The sequence below is a fragment of the Schistocerca cancellata genome, chromosome 5 (assembly GCF_023864275.1).
Source record: "Schistocerca cancellata isolate TAMUIC-IGC-003103 chromosome 5, iqSchCanc2.1, whole genome shotgun sequence".
NCBI lineage: Eukaryota > Metazoa > Arthropoda > Insecta > Orthoptera > Acrididae > Schistocerca > Schistocerca cancellata.
In genome coordinates this window covers 520,335,520-520,353,807 of record NC_064630.1, presented here as the reverse complement: position 1 = coordinate 520,353,807, position 18,288 = coordinate 520,335,520, and the positions used below count along the sequence as shown (strand labels likewise).

The 18,288-nt window shown below is 37.1% G+C and overlaps 1 protein-coding gene across 1 annotated transcript in view; it reads right to left on the bottom strand.

The window, feature by feature from the left end:
* Positions 1-18,288, bottom strand: part of LOC126188640 (dynein axonemal heavy chain 6) — a 1,044,937-nt gene that overhangs the window by 343,320 nt on the left and 683,329 nt on the right. Inside the window, exons 88-89 of the mRNA XM_049930241.1 lie at positions 11,928-12,173; positions 3,479-3,716 (exon numbers count right to left, since the gene is read on the bottom strand). Of these exons, the coding sequence (XP_049786198.1) occupies positions 3,479-3,716; positions 11,928-12,173 (484 nt within the window). The remainder of the gene's footprint in view (positions 1-3,478; positions 3,717-11,927; positions 12,174-18,288) is intronic.

Here is an 18,288-nt window from a genome sequence, read left to right as displayed (position 1 = left end):
CTGAGTTATAATGGGGAAGTGTGTAGTCTCCATGTGACCCATGTTTACATTTAGTGATTTTGCTGTTTCATCTTCATTCACTACTCTCACGTCAAATGAAAACAAAACGGTTTTCTGTGGCCGGGAGCTATCAAGTGAATTAAAATACATTCACTTAATTATGGAAGGCTAATATATGTTATTAGTTTCGGAGTTTATTTTATTTCCATTTTTCTGACAGTCATGCATTAATCGCCTTGTAGAACAATGAAGTTATTTTTGTCAGTTTGCTAAAGAAATTTGGTTTTTATTAATCTTTTATGCTGAGGCAGTCAACCTATTTGTTTAGTTTCACACTATTGGCTAATTTCAACTGCTTGCTGCATTTCAAGTGCACGTTTTCATCTTCTAACACGTATGGCATTATGCCACAAGAAAGAATAAAAAATGAGTTAATACAGTACTGGTACTCCACGAAAATTTACATACCGAAACCCACACTGAAAAGTTTAATATCAGGTCGAGGCCTACTTCATTGGGAAACTGGACATACAAATCTGCTCTTTAAGCATGCACTTTAAATGTGCCATTTTAGTATGGTTCACAAAATTCCTATGCTCTTGGAGTATCCTCTGATGTCTTTTTTCATTTATGACAATGTAAGGTCTTTTAATGTTTTACACGTACGAACATACGGGCTTCCTGCATCATAATAGCTGCCAAAGCATGGTGGCGCCTGTTATCTGGCATCTCTGACAGCTAATGAAACAAACGGGAAAATATTGTGATGGTGGTTTTAAAAGCGTTACTTTCAAAGTAAATTTCTTTTTACACAAGTTGAACTATGAGTGAGAATGTACAATGAATTTCTTAAAACACAGAGGACTTGATGATGAGCCATTTAGAAGTATTTCAAACCCATAAGATCAGACATTCATGTCGTTATTATGAGCAAATTAATGTAGTGCTACTGGAAGCTCTCTCTCCTCTGCAGTAGCTAATTTATTTGCGGAAAACTTTGAGAACAAGTCGCTGGACTTGACTAAAAAAATTTACTGGCACTTTTGTGATATATCTTAAAGTATCTTAAAGTGCAACACACATGAAAAAGATCAACATTATATGTGAAAGCATAGCTTCTCTTCCAGCTTATTAACCTTAGAGACCAGTATTATACGTGAAAGCTTTGCTTTTCATGTAGCAACACTATGTATGTTAATTTAAAACATTACCATTTCTGTTTGTATGTCCGTGCTACTTTAACAGTGATGTTGCTATTAGCTGACTACATCACGTGTCCTGTGGTCTGAATATCCGCTGTCATCGTCTGATGGGATCACGTGGCATGAGCTATGACTGGCTTACAAAAGCGTATTGCAATCTTCATTTCAATGGTTTGGTTAGTAACATGGGGTATTTGGTGGAATTCGAATTTGTACTTTGGTAATACAAAAACATGCAGTGTTCATGTTGCTGCACATCACATGTTGGTAATACAAAAACATGCAGTGTTCATGTTGCTATGGGCTAAGAACCCCCTACCTATCATAGTGCAGGAGATATGACATCTTAAACAGTAAGATACTTGAAAAACTGCTGCATCATGCATGACATTTAAATTTATTACTCTACTTGCAATGAATTTTGCAGACAGTATCCACATATGCTGCTAAATGCACCTACAAAATTATATCAAGGTACTAGTCATGATGTTTATACTTATCACTGCTTTGTTACTAACAATATCCACAATACATTTTGCAGAGAGTATCCTGCACTATGATAGGTAGGGGGTTCTTAGCCCACAGTTATTGTTGCATGACAATAATGAATATGTATACCCAATCTGGTTGAAACCAGTTCAGTGGTTTAAGAGGAGATGTGGAACATACACACATACTCACATCCATTTTTATAATATCAGGGTGTATACGTGAGCAAGGGAAAAAAATTCCTGGATTTCCCAGTTAAAAATACACTTCCTCCCGGATGAAAACACACTTTTACGATGTTATTAAATGACAGCATATTTTCCCTCGGAACTGTAAAACTTATCAATCCTCTGATTGGCTATGTTTTTTTACATGGGCGTAGAATTTCCACTTTAGAAAACGAAACTCAGGGAAGAAAACCCCTTTTGGAAATATTTTTGATGTGCAGCAACATGCCAATGAATGTACCACAAAATTATATGATTGTAAGAAAAAGATATCAGAAGATATGATGTCACAACTCTGAAATTCATGAAAAACTGCCGCATACTGCCTGACATTTAAAATTATCATTACTTTGGTACTAACTCTATTCACAGCATATTCCCACATAGGGTGCTGAATGTATCTACACAAATATATCATTGTACGACACATAGTGATGAGATATGACATCATAAACACTGAGGTGAGTAAAAAAAATGCTGCATCAAGCATGAAGTTTTAATACTTTTATTCTTTACTACTAAGACACTCCTACAGTCCAGTCACCATAAGGAAATGCCTGACACCACTTTTGATAGCTTTGAATTTTGAAGTGCAAATGGCTTAGACAAAACAACAGCCACCTACAGTTTTATGAAGAGGTGTTACCCCAGAGGTGTTTAAAAAAATCACATTGTAGAATTACATTTGCCATTACAATTAACAAGTCACAGGGGCAGTCTATTAAATACTTGACTCTCCACATTTTTTTTCATGCACAACTTTGTTTCACTTGCTCAAGGGTGGGCTCACCCTAGAATATATTTATCAAAGCTCCTCGACATGTAAATAGAAATATTGTTTATAATCTAGTTATGAATTAAATAAACATTACAGAGAAATTTTATTTTGCACTATGTATCTTAACTTTGGTACTGTTTTATACATGTGTACATTATGCATATTTCTTTGTATGACTGTTTCACAATTTCAGGGGTATTTTCATGAATGCATGGGAAATGAAATTTTTTTGATATTGTTCTAGAAATAGAAAATTGGCAAAATGAACACCTGAGCAATGCTGGGTTTGTCAGTTAATTCTAATATAAAATACTGAATAATTATATATCAGAGAAGATTGTAAGGTGACATGGACCAAGCCCTATAAGCTGTGCAGCACAATGTCTCCAGTGATGACAATATTTATTTTAAGAACAATAATTCATTCTCACTTATTAATGATAATGAATGTGTTAGAAGGAAGAACTGTGGTTAAGATGATTTTCTCTCTCTTAAGCCAAATAATCACCACCTTCATAACTTGTCCTAAGTTCAGCTGTGTTCAGATTCAACTTCCAGTAAAGCATACATTTTGTTCGACCACAATTACTTCCAAGATCTGATAAATTTTGTGACTGTTTCTACAAAAGATCCTACCAGAATAAGTTGCTGCTGATACACTGATGCAAGAAGCAGCTGACAGAGGTGCTATGTCTTTTCCTTTTCTGTGTTGTTTCCGCCTCTTATGAGTGAGTCACAAATCTCATATCAATTCATATTTAATGGTATAATAATCTGATTACCTTAACAGATTTCTCCCATCGCAGCTGCTCATCACCAAGAGCAGTTGTGAGGTGACCAGCACGAACCAGACGGTTAGCAGTGAGTTCCATCATTCGTTCAAGCTCTGCTTTCTCATTGACACTTCTGTCATATGTTGCTTCCAGGTCTGCAATCTGTTTCTCTACTGCTGCCAATGCTTGCTGTTTCTCACGCAGTACTGACATTATTTGATTGAGTTCCTGTTCTGCTGCTGCCAGCCTTAAATAAAGAAAATAAAAAGGTCACAAGTAATCATAATCAATATTTCATACACTTTTAATCATAAACTGTAGTGCTCCATATATTCACCCAGTTTTTGTTTTCTATCTGTCATGAACTGAAGGATCAAAGAGCCACAGTATACTCTGTCATACCTGGTGCTTGGAAAGCTAACATTAATAGTTAGAACTTTTTAATATTTGACTTCATCAGAGTATCCATTAATAGCAAGACTGTAAGATCATAGTTTGTGACTCACCATTTTGTAGGGCATTGAAAAGAGGATAGGTCAGGAGATATTCTAGTCTGTTTGAAGAAACCATTTGGTCATTCTTGTGAAGCTGTTAAGGGCACATATAAAGAACTGAAATGAGCATGTATTTAAATCTTGAACATCTTGTACTCAGGCTTAGTGTCTTAACCACTTCATTACCATGTTATGATGTGCACTGGTCTCCAGTCTCAGTACTTAATGAACAAGATTATAGTGATTACATAATATATTTTCAAAATTTGCTCAGTTTGAGGAAATATGCTACCTTTAAAATGCCACAGTTAACTGTATATTAAAACACTAACCAAGAAGATAAGGAGAGATGTTGGAGAAATGAGGCGTACAGTGATTATTTATTTATCATGATTATTTTTTTATCATGACTGTTGACCCAATAAATACCGAAGAATGTAAATGGGATACAAGTGATTTGATACAATACTTATTTATTTAAATCACTTGATCACATGCAGCACAATGTACTACATGACATTGTACTAGACACTGTCAAGTACAATATGTATACATAGTAAAGTTAATGGGTTAACTTACTGAATAGAAGGAGTGGTAGGGGAGAGTGTTTACTTTGGTACAATTTTCAGGCTTTCACCTCTAGTGAGCCCTGCAGTAGAAGTTTAATACAAGGGTCACTCCAAAAGAAATGCATACTATTTTTTTAAAAATCCATCTTTTATTCTACATGTTTGAAAGTTTTACAGTCCTTTAGGAACAATATTTTCATTTCTCCACATAATTTCCATCCCTCTCAACTGCCTTATGCCATCTTGGAATCAGCGCCTGTATACCCGCACGGTAAAATTCTGGACCAAACTCTTGGAGCCACTGTTTGGCAACATGCACAAGGGAGTCATCATCTTCAAACCTTGTTCCACGAAGAGAGTCTTTCGGTTTCCCAAAGAGATGATAGTAACATGGAGCCAGGTCAGGACTATAAGGCGGGTGTTTCAGTGTTGTTCATCCAAGTTTTGTGATCACTTCCATGGCTTTTTGACTGACATGTGGCCGTGCATTGTCATGCAACAGCAAAAAATCCTGCTTTTGCGGATGTGGTCAAACACAACTCAGTCGAGCTTGAAGTTTCTTCAGTGTCATCACATATGCATCAGAATTTATGGTGGCTCCACTTGGCATGATGTCCACAAGCAAGAGTCCTTCAGAATCGAAAAACACCATAGCCATAACTTTTCTCGAAGGAGGTGTGGTTCCGAATTTTTTTTTCTTGGGTGAATTTGCATGATGCCATTCCATTGATTGCTTCTTCGTCTCTGGCGAAAAATGATGGAGCCATGTTTCATCACCTCTCACAATTCTTCCAAGAAATTCATTTCCATCATTCTCGTACTGTTCGAAAAGTTCACTGCATACCCTTTTACTTGTTTCTTTGTGAGCCACTGTCAACAATCTGGGAACCCACCTGGCACAAACCTTTTTTAATGCCAACACTTTCAGTATTCTGCAAACACTTTCTTCCCCCATCCCAACATAGCATGACAATTCGTTCACTGTGAAGTGTCTGTCATTAGTCACCAATTCGTTAACTCTCTGCACATTGTCTGGAGTGTGTGCAGTATGAGGCCTGCCACTGTGAGGACAATTGTCAATATTGTCGTGCCCGCTTTCATCATGTAACCTGCTTGCCCACCGACTAACTGTACTGTGATCGACAGCAGCATCTCCATACACCTTTTTCAACCTCTTGTGGATGTTTCCCACTGTCTTGTTTTCACAGCACAGGAATTCTATGACAGCACGTTGCGTCTGATGAATGTCAAGTGTAGCAGCCATCTTGAAAACATGCTGTGATGGTGCCACTCATGGGAACAGGTTGAACTAAGTTTGAAAACAAGCAGGAAGGATGTATCTACACACTAAAACTTTCACACATGCAGAATGAAAACTGTATTTTTACAAAAATAGTGTGCATTTCTTTTGGAGTGTCCCTCATACATGTTCTAATTCCAATTTTAAAGGATGACATTCACTTTTTATGTACTATAGTCTTTTTCTGAAATTACAACAATTAAGGTTTCTCCAAATGTGAAAACATGTTCCAAGGTACAACTTTGCCTTGTACCTAGGAACAAATATTCAACTAAAAATTAAAGGTGTTGCACCTGAGAAAATCTTCTTAATGTTCTATTTAATAGTCTATCTGTTACATTATTATCTAATACACAGCAATAATGAGTAAGTAAAATCAAATTAAGCAGACATATTATCAAAACCAGTTACAATCAAATACATCTGGAAAGAAAAGCTATTGGAAAGTAATGTAAATTTCCACACTCAAGGCAGGTAAAATTGTTGAGTCATTAAAGAAACTCACTTCATTTGCAAGTATCAATGTTCCATGGTAAAGACCTCCTTCCGTTTCAAGATATAACATGGTTCATAAAAAATGAAGAATGGCTTAACCGTACACATTTATAAATATATTTAGGAAAAAAGAAAAATGCACCACAAAGGAATTATCCAGGGTTGCCACAAGTTTCTCCAAGTGAAATTCCCTAATTTCCAGACAAGCTTTAGCATTTTTCGTAACACATTTAGAGATCTCAAGGGTAAACTGACAGTCTGTCTTTGCAGCTACTATACAATAAACAATAGTATTGGAAATGAGGAAACATATATAGACACACACATGGCGAGCAGATGGCGTTTCTTGATGTGAGAAAATTTTTTAAGTACTAACGTCAACATCTTTTGTAATGAACTATTTTTAAATGGAGAATGCAACCCAAATGGTATGTATGTTCCAAACTGCGGAAATTTTATTTCAATAAAATGAAACACATTTGTTGAAAAAAACATGTATTTACTTGGTGTTGCATGACTGATTTAAAGACTGATTACCCTGTAGTTTGGTCCTTTTATTCCCTAAACCAACCAACCAACAGATTTAAAATACCTTTACTGATTTCAGAAATAACCCCAGAAAAAAGTAGGCCTCTTGAAAGAAGAACAAAAGGTGGGGAAGAATTGTGTAAACCAACACTATAGCCTAGGTGACCGCCAATAAAATGTTGGTTCTACTATGTTTGTTATTATTGATTATTACCTACCCATTATTTTACAGGCATTTTGAGATTTTTCTTTCGAGAAATATATGAGTACATAGTGTACAAACCACCAGCAACTGACACAATTTTCTTCTTCTTATTGTCCATACTTTCTAACATATAAACTAATTTTTAAGTAACAAAATGTACTTGAATAAATAAAATGTCTATAAAACACCACACCATACAATGCAGTGACAGTTTCAATTCCTGGAATGCATCACTCGTGTCATCTGGCCTGCTGAGCAGCACCACAGAACTGGGTCCATGCATAAACCATGAAAAGCTGCTGCATTACACCACACACAAACAGACCTGGCCCACAAACAGATCAGTGAGATTGGATCCAACAGGCAGTGCCTGCACATTAGAGGGAACCAAATGTCTTCAGAACAGTAGGCCCAATTAATTATGGATATCCACGAGGTTTTGGCCCGTCACAGAAATCCACTCATATGGCTGGCTATTCAGGTGCCACAGACATGGTGATGAAATGAGAGCATGGTGATGAATCCATGCAAAAGATAATTTTATCAAATACTCTGAGATTCAATAATAACGAGGATAGGTAGCAACTCATCATGAAGATGACTGCTGAACCAAGACTGGCATGCAGAAAAGACAATCACACTCTCACAACCAAATATTCAGCCATAGCTTTTGTCAGAAAACAAGAGCACATACACACATTCACACAATCACTCAGACACAATTTATGCACACATGACCACTGCTTCTGGCCGCTGTATCTATGGTCTCTGAGAATCAGATCCAAACAAACCACTCCTCATGCCTCCCTGCCTCTCATTGGCAACTGCTCTAGGCTAGTGGAAAGAAGTGGTGCCAGCACTGACTGCAAGCTGAAGAGAGTGGTAGGTTGGGGAGAAGCAGTATTAATGAGGCAGCAAAGAAGCAGCGCACATACTCAGCTGCACCCAGCCAACGATGATGCATGGCACCTGAGTAAAAACTCCATTTCATCCACTGAGACAAAAATAAGATTTTTCCAGTGTTTTTTTTCCCAAATTTCCCTGATTTCCCTGACAAGTTTGAAATTCCCTGATTTCCAGAACCTGTGGCAACCCTGTTATCCAAATGGGATGGAAATCAGTAGATGTGATGTCTATGTATATGTACATGTAAAGACAAACAAATGATTATAATTTCAGAAATATTGGATTATTTATGCAAGAGAAAGAGCTTCACAAACTGAGCAAGTTAGTAACACGTTGTTCCACCTCTGGTCCTTATGCAAGCAATTATTTGGCTTTGGTGTGTTAGATTATCAGAATCCTTAGCTGGTTAGAGGGCCCTTCCCATAATGCTCCAAACATTCTCAATTGGGAAGAGACTCACCAACCTTTCTGGCCATGGTAGGTTTGGCAAGCATGAACACAAGCAGTAGAGACCTCAACGTCACAGGCGGGCATTATCTTCGAAAAATGTAAACCCAGGATGACTTGGCATGAAGGGCAACAAAACAGGGTGTAGAAAATCATCAATGAAAAGCTATTCTGTAAGAGTGCTGCAGGTGACAACCAAAGAGGTCCTGCAATGAAGTGAAATGCCACTGCAGACTATCACTTCTGGCTATCAGGCCATATGGCGGAGACAGTCAGGTCGGTGTCTCACAACTGTGGGGGACATCTCCAGACACGTTTCTGCTGGTGTCAGGGCTCTGTTCAAAGCAGGACTCAACACTGAATGCAATTTTAATGAGATTCCAGGTTGAAGATGTGTCTGGAGATGCTCTGGACAATGGTGAGATACCAACCTGACTGTCACCCATGATACAGCTCGACAACCAGGAGTGATGGTCTGAGATCCCATTACTTTTCATAGCAGGACTGCTTTGGTTGTCAACTGCTGTACCCTTACAGCATAGCAGTATGTTGGCAATATTGTATAACTCGTTTTGTTGCCTTTCGTGGCAAGCCATCTTGAGCTTTCATTTCAGTAAGATAATGACCGCTCGCACATGGTGAAATTTTCTACTGCTTGTCTTGATGCCTGCCAAATCTACTTTGGCCAGCAAGGTCGCTGGATCTCTCCCAACTGAGAACACGTAGAGCATTGCGGGAAGGGTCTTCTAACCATCTTTTGATTTTGATCATTTAATGCACCAACTAGACAGAATTTGGCACGATATCCCTCAGGAGGACATCCACTCAACTCTGTCAATCAATGCCAAGCCGAATAACTGCTTGCATAAGGGCCACAGACAGACTAACACATTATTGATTGGATCAATTTGTAAAGCCCTTTCTCTTTGTCTTAAGAGAGTAGTTCTAAAACTCTACACTTCCATCTAGAACCGTGACAGCTATTCCCTGATGCCTTAACACATTTCCTATCACCTTGTCCCTCTTTCTTGTCCTTTTTTTAAATGTATTACTTTTTTCATTGTTTATATGGAGAAACTTCTCACTCCCTGTGTCATCACTCCACCCTATTTTCAGCACCTTTCTACAGCACCATATCTCAAATGCTTAGACTCTCTTCTTCTTTAAGCTTCTACAGTCCACATAAACTCCTACAAAAAGTAAAAAGGCCCCATACCTATCTTTTGGAATTAATAATTGTTTATTTGGTGAGGAGAGATGGATATGTTGGGGAAGGTTGAAAACAAAATATGTTGGGGAAGGTGAAAAAGGAAGGGAAGGTTACTCAGGCCCCATGATGAGAGAGAGAGGGATCAACCTGCTGTGAGGACGAGGGTTGACAAGATGAGAAGTGTCATAGGATGTAGGTCATACTCTGTCTCAATCCTCCCCTTCATCTTTTCCTACCCTTATTCTCACTGCAGGTGGGTCTCTCTCATCCTGTGGTCTGAACCACAAGTCCTTCTTTTTTAACTTTTACTAATATACTCCTTTCACACCCCCAAAAAAAGACCTATTACTTCCAAAGGCTAGGTACTCACTGACCAGCCATTCTGTCTCATAATTTATTAATTTTCTTGACTGATTAATCTATATCTTGAAACATTCCACATACCTGAAGACCATGGGTCTTACAGAACATTAGAAAAGTTTTTTACTATATACAATTCTATTAAACTCAATGAAAGACATTAGTGCTGCTTCTAGCTGTTTAAATATTTGTAGAAAGACATTTTTAATATATTCTGTTGGATGTTCAACTGAACCAGTTAGTCCTATTTTTATTGCTACATTTAAAAAGTGGTTGGGTCAAAATGGTTCTGAGCACTATGGGACTCAACTTCTGAGGTCATTAGTCCCCTAGAACTTAGAACTAGTTAAACCTAACTAACCTAAGGACATCACAAACATCCATGCCCGAGGCAGGATTCGAACCTGCGACTGTAGCGGTCTTGCGGTTCCAGACTGCAGCGCCTTTAACCGCATGGCCACTTCGGCCGGCAAAAAGTGGTTGTTAAAAGTACTTGCAGCTTGCGAGTTCTCAGATACAACAATGCCATTTACTTTAATTGTTATGGTGTCCTGTACAGACTAACTATCCTGTCTCCCATTTCACAATATATCATTTAGTTTTAAACTTATTTTCTGCATTACTTATTTCTATCAGGATTTGAATACTTCTGGACATTTTACTGACATTCCTTAAAATACTACAGTTTTTTGTAGTATGTGAGAAATTTCAGATCTAGACGTATTTCCCCTCTCCCTCTTACAGGTCTAGACTTATCTCCCCTCTCCTTCTTACATGAGATTTTAATTCCCTTAGTGATACATGGTTTACTTTTTTTAAATGAATTTTCTGGATAACCTTTTGGGAAAACTACTTTCAAATACTTGTTCTGACACAAATTCACTATGGAAATAACTGAATTTGACATTATCTTCTCTTTCTATATGTCTTTTAACCTACTCTTAAAATGATGCATTCTGTTTTCATTGATGAGGGCTGCTTTGCAAGAACCTGCCTCAGGGCTGTATGGAGCTATACTGTTTACCTCCATTAATTGTGCATCATGAACAGTTAGTTTATTAACAAGTGGACACAGATTAATTGTTTCAGCCTGAGCACTGGCTATGAATATGTTATCAATCTTGGTCCTGCTATCTTGATGCTTATTAGTTGCAAAATTAACTACTGAATTTATATTGTAACACCAAAATAATGATACCAGTTCATTTTTTCCTGCCTATATCTTTCAAGAAATCCACATTAAAATCACCATAAACTGCTAACGGTTTCTTCTTGCCTGCCTGGTACCTCAATAATGCATCTAAATTTCTCATAAATAGCTGAAAGTTTCCTAGAAGGAATCTTGTAGGTTGTTACAATCCCCAGAGAAGCATTCTGCAATAACAACTCACAAGTACATGTCTCTAAGTTCTTATCTACACAAAAACTGTTTGTTTCAATATTTATGACTTTCTGTCCACTTCTTACTCACGTTCCAACTCCTCCTTTTTCCATGTTAACTATACCTGAAAATTATGTTACTTTATAATTCCTGATATTTAACTGCTCCATCCATGGGGTTACATAATATTCAGAGAGGTGCAGAACATCTATATCATCTATACCCAGCTTTTGTTGTAGTACTTAGCTAACACCTATCCTATGACTGCTTTTCTTTCTACTGGACTTCTCAAACAATCTAGCCTTAAACTTGTTTCTGTGAGTCTGCTGCATTCTGACTTTGCTCTAAACATGGTTCAGGCTCCTCTCTTATACCAGGTAGCAAGTCAAAGTAATTGGTAACCATAATCTGAAATGTCACCTCCTCCCTGGTGACATAAAGAAAACATCATAAATAATCAAATGAAGATTATCTGTGACAAACACGGTTTCAAAGCAATGAGAAAATGATCTTATGCAAGCATTATTGGAAACAAAAGTGTCAGTATAAGGAAGTGTACTAACTTAGCTTTCTTTGGCTGTACAACACGATATGCTTTGGCATAACAATCAATTGCTCGTACCCACATGCATATCGATTTACAAACTTTTGATACACCTGCGACAGTCTCAGGGGTGAAGTCTGGATGATCCACATACTGTTTCAGTTTCTTCAACATGTTGTCTGTTATATTGTCCTTTTCATAGTCTTGAAGCCTCTTCAGGAAGTTAGTGTCTCCAAGCAGGGTTTTTGCTGAAGCCCAGTCAGTTCTGTAAAGATATTTAATACAATCTACACAGATTCTGTGTACTAACAAGATGACATTCATTGTCATACACTACCTTGCTTAAGGAGAAACGTTAGAATCCTGACAACTGCAAAAGCAGTAGATGATGGAAAAACATAGATGGCAGCTTGCTGAATGTCGTGTACTTAGCAAAACTAAAATAATAGTGATGTATGGGAAGCTCATTGTGGTTTGAATGAAATGATATGTATTTCCCCTTTCCCATCCACGCTTTTACAGTTACAATTTTTTTCTGAAACTTAAATGTTTCAGGTGTGTTGCAGCAGCTAAGATTTAGAGAATTTTAATGTGATCCTTGAATGCTCCTGGACTGGGTTAATAAGTTACAATGATGCTGTGTCAGCCAACAGATATGGACTATGTTATGCTGCCATCTATATCAAACAAATAATTTCCATGTGAACACAGGTCTACTAAATGGAGATAGAAGCAGACAGATGGCTCCACTCAGATGTCACATGTATGCGCAGTTAACTCAGGAGTATCAACACTGTGCCTCAAGACGTTATCTGCTGCCCAGAAGAGCCCAACTGAACATTCTACTAGTTAAATGAGTCATCATTCACTGGATTCAGGACTGAACCAATATTCAACATTGTCATGCATCATATTCACACTCAAGATACATAATGTATATTTTCTCTTAATAAATTACCATAAATTGTTGCTAATTTGTGTTGTATTCAGTTTCGTCATAGTTTTCCTAAATCTATTTGGCTCTTTAGAGGTTGCATGTGAACAAGTCTCCTCATAACAGCAACTATAAGGTTAATATACATGATTGATGTGGTTTCATATATTTACTGTAATTGACATATTGTCACAAAACTCAAAACTCATAAAGAAAAACTCAAAAAGTCAAACTTCATATTCCTGCCACAAAAATGCAGTAGGCAAGGTGGTGACAGGCAGCAAGAAAGCATATATTGTGCTGGAAATGCATTCACATCAGTCTGTGTAACAGTGCAATGACACTCATGAACAATGTTAAACAAAGACCCATCAGCTGCCAACTCCATTCAGCGATGGTATGTGCAGTTAAAAGCATCAGAATTCTTCTGCAGGGGGGAATCAAAGGGTTGACCTGCAGTTAGTGAAGCAACAATTGACTGTGTGTGGGTGAATTTTGGACAGAGCCTCAGAAGTCGACAAAAATAGGAAGTAGAGTGTTCGTGACTCCTGATAGCAAAGTCAGATGCTTTGAATTTTAGGCACAGTTGCAGCTTTGGAAAGAGAATACGTTTTCTGAGGAAATCATCTTTAATAATGAAGCAACATTTTTTGTGAATGGTACAGCAAGCAGGCACATTGTGTGAATTTGGGAGCACACTATAATGCAGCGCATTTGAGATTCAACTAAAGTTACTGTTTTCTGTGCAGCCTCAGTGTTGTAAGTTTATCATCTCTTTTCTTCTGAGAAAATACCATTACAGGTCATTGTATTTGGTCATGTTGGAAAATTGGCTCATGTTACAAATGAAGAGCAACAATGTGGACTTCATCTACCAACAGTATGGTGTTCCACCAACTTCCATCTTTTTTTTGTGAATTCTAAAATAGGAAATTGAAACAGATAGATCAGTTGTGATGGGATTGATGATTAGCAATTCATGTCATGGCTTCCACTTTCTCTTGACCTAACTCCATGCAATTTTTTTGTGTGGAAAGATTCAGTGTTCATACATCCTCTACCAACAAACCCAATAGAATTGCAAAATTCCGTCAACAGTATGCTTGAACAGATTGATAGGAACATGCACTGAACATGGGAAGAACTTGATTACAGACTTGATATCTGCAGAATTAGTAGGGGAAGAAGGGGCACATATAGAGCACTTGTAATATGTCAAAAAGACCTTTTTGAGTTTTTCTATGTGTTTCCAAAGCCCTGTGACACTATGTTAACATAGCTACAGCAAATCTATGAAGTCACTTCAATCATTTATAATAACATTGTACTTTCTGTGCTACAGAATTCTCTTTCTGTCACTGTCGTTTGGTGCCAATGGTATGTGGTGTATACGGCAGTTGGACATGTGACTGGGTGAAGTGGTTCAGAATTCTTAACAAGATTTTATATTTTGAAGCTGTCATTCTTGGCTAATAATTTCGCTTTGTTATGCCCATTTTATTAACACAGACTAATCTGAAGATGATCTTAACTGACCAGCTCCTAACTGTACAAATTCAATCATTGGATTGCTGTAACCTTATGAGTGTCCATGACACATTTCATCATAAAATGACAGTGAGGTGGAAGATATATCTCCAGCATAATAACAATGCCTGTTCAGATATCGTGGTGTTCAAAGGACAAAATGGGTTGATGCCTGCTTTCTAGTTTATGTTCTTATGTCCTTAACACACAGTTTTTAAGAAATATTAGCAACATCTGTCACATATCTTCACAAAAAAATGTACAAAAGGAATATAGATAGGAATACTTACAATCTAACTGGAGAAACACACACACATGCATACATGCACTCACACACACACACACACACAAACACACACACACACAGAGAGAGAGAGAGAGAGAGAGAGAGAGCAGCATAAAAAATATTACATTCAGGAAACAAATATTCCATACACATAAAGCATAAAAAGGCATTTATTTACACATTATCTGGACCCCATTTGTAACAACTTAGTATTATGTGGAAAAGTTAATATGTTTAGAAATACAATACTGAGAAAATGCAGCAACAGTTTAGTCAGTTACATTATTCAATTCTACTTCAACCTTAATCCACATAAAATTTAGTAAATGTATACTGAGCACACATAGATATTATCTGTTAAGAAATTCATGTATGGAGTTGACAAGTGTAAATGATTTCAATTTATTTTAGAACTGTTTTCTTTCCTTGAATTCACCAGGGAGATGTTCTAGCTCTGGTCACAATAAAAGACATAGCGATAAGAAACCAACTATTCATCTAGCCATAGCATGACAGCATAAGTAGTTTACAGTTTGGAGAACATACACAAGACTGTGGCCTGGAGCCAGTAGATAGGTATATAAGAAACATTTGCTTGCCAGGAGCATCTTACTATCAATTATACGGTGGTGGTAGTGGAGGTGCAATAATGAGTGTTTTATTACTGGAGCTGGTCAAATATTTTTGTGATTACATTCTTTACTCATTTCCATGGAAGATTTAGGCTAAGGTGCAGTCAGTGGAGGATGTTGTGTGTCTAATCTTATATTTATAAAGGCTACTACTATTTGAAATCATGGCTGTTCCTTTTGTAGTAATTTTAAACAGGTGTGTGCATGAGGATAGAGGAGGGCTATTATCTTACAGTATGTTTCTGTGCAATGACTTTCTTGTGTTACTATGTTAAATTTCTCCAAAAATTCCATATTATATTATCAAATGGAAACATGGTAAATAATTACACTCTTAGAGGCTTTCATCTCCAAAATTAGCAATTATATGTAGAGAAAATGTTTCTGATCACAAGCATTTGTTATTTTGAGTTCCAGTTTTGCCTAATGCACACTCAGGAATTTGAAATTTGAGATTTACATTCTTCCTTTAGTTTTTTTCTATTGTTCTTAGTGATGAACAGCTTGTCTTTTAGAGCACTGAATGAATTGTGTTTTTTATCCATTAAGTGAAGGTCATTTGTCCAGAATCATTTAACAATTTTTCTGAACATTTCATTTGATACTGCCTTTGCTGTTTCATCTCTATGAAAAAAGCAAAATTTTTGATTTTTCACTTTATGATAGAACATCATTTATATACAACAAGAGCAACAGTGATCCCAAGACTAGTATTCATCCATACTCAGAAGTAGATTCATAATGAAAATTGCATAAGCTACCTAACATGACTCTTAATTGAATAGATTAAAAAAATGTACTCACCAAGCAGATGCAGGAGAATACATACATAAAGGTATTGATATTTGCAAGCTTTTGGAGCAGGTGGCTTCTTTGCCAGGCAGAAGGTTGAAGCGGAAGGAAGAGGGGTGAAGGAAAAGGATGGTGAGTTGTAGGGAATGGAGAGAGTTCAGAAAAATCACCCAGACCTCCAGGTCTGGGGAGATTTACTTGATGGGATGAGAAGGAAAGACTGACTGTTGGGGACTGCACTGGAAAAGATTTGCAAACCTGAGAGCTTACATGGAAGATAGGGTAATACGTTAGAGAAGGAAAAGAAATGCTGAGACTGAAGAAATTAACATAACTTAAGGGCAGGTGGGTGACAAAAACCAAGGACATGTTTTAATGCCAGTTCCCTCTTGCAGAGTTCTAATACACTGGTGTCTGGGGGAAGAATCCAGATGGCACATGTGGTGTAAGTTTTCTTTTATTGTGAAAATTCAATCCAAAATGGGTTAAAATTTTTGAATGGAGCATGTGAACATATTTAATGGAAGCATTTGTTTATTTGTAATACCAGAATTGCCAAATAATGCAACTTAAGGCTACTGTATTGTAGCAAGCAGGTTCAACTGATTATTACCTTCAGCAACCGGAGATATCACGTAAGTAATTAAAAAATCTATGGTTTCATTCTTTTGCTGCAATAAACTGAAACTGCACACCACTTCACAATTATGTTGAAGCACATCCAATTCAAATGCACACATTAAATCAGAATTACAGGCACAGGGTTGCTACATTCTCACATGGGATTACTTTCAGATTCTCATTATTTTAATTACCAGCTATCTGTGTTTCGCATTTATTTCTTTAGCTATATGAATATTTAAGGAAATTTTGGAATGTTATACTATTTAACTCTTTTCTAGTTATGGCGCATGCTACCTGCCATCAACCTACCCACAATCTTTTCCACCTCTGCCTAGCTGGTATTCTGCCAATAACACAATACATGAAATATCTTGGTCAGTCTTCATGCCACTACTACCAACACTTTGCTTACACAGGTTATGTCCCTGTAGAAATCTCAGATGCAAGATCCTCTACTTTGCACACATCAAGCACATTCTATACTAATATTGTCAAAAACACATCCTACTCTGTCATATGTACATGTGAAGCAACACATGAAACCATTCACGTCAAACACCTGCTCTGCTATAACTTTTGAGCAATATTTTGTGTGCATGTAACTGCCAACCAACTAACTTGCACCCTAATGAGTGGCCAATGCAAAGCTGTAAACAAATGTAGTGATTTTTTTTCTTTTGCTACATTATGTAGGCGAGGATTGTCCTTATAATATATTCTTTAATCATCCATTCCTCCTGGACTTAATCTCAGATAACCCCTGTCTCATAACCCCCCCTCCCCCTCCAAACCCAAATGCTCCAAATCATTCAGTCTACACTTACACTCTCCTCTCAGAATCTTCTTCTACTCCCAGTTCACTGTTCCACTTCATTGTGTGTCACATGGAACTCCCCATGCCTATGCCAGTGCAATATTCTCAGTGACACTGTGATATAAATCTACTGCAGTGTCTGCTCTACTTATAAATCAATGTATGCTTCTGAGCATACAGTTTATACCTCACCTGTTGCTTCAGAATGGAAAGCCTGTTGTTCATTATAAACTAAATTTTTACATAATAAACATTGATCCTGATGTAACTTAACATGGCACTTTTGGGCACTACATAAAATAGCTTGAAATTATCCACTCTTTTCATAGCAATAATATTGCTTGCTTCATGATTCAATTTTTATTTAGTTTCAGAAATTACCCCTCCATTACTCACAGTTACTGGAAGTCAGAACTGCCTCTTACATACAGTGACATATTTTTTCTTGGTGGTGGCTTTCCTGGACTGATAACAGAGCACTGCTCAACCTACTTTCTCACATTTCCTTTGAAAAGCATTCTGAATCAACTGAATCATCATGTCGATGTACAACATTGAAATACCTTGGTAAAAGGAAACTGTTTCATCAAAAAGGCAATGTTTTTAATTAAATCACTTACATAAAAGCATTAGTAGTTTATGAAATACGAGATAATGTTTTAGATATAAATGCATTGATAATTTATGAAATACCTTACCTGGAAGAGTCCAAGTACAGGTTTGTAATCAATGATTAAAATGTATCTGTTGAATATGTACATGAACCAGAAT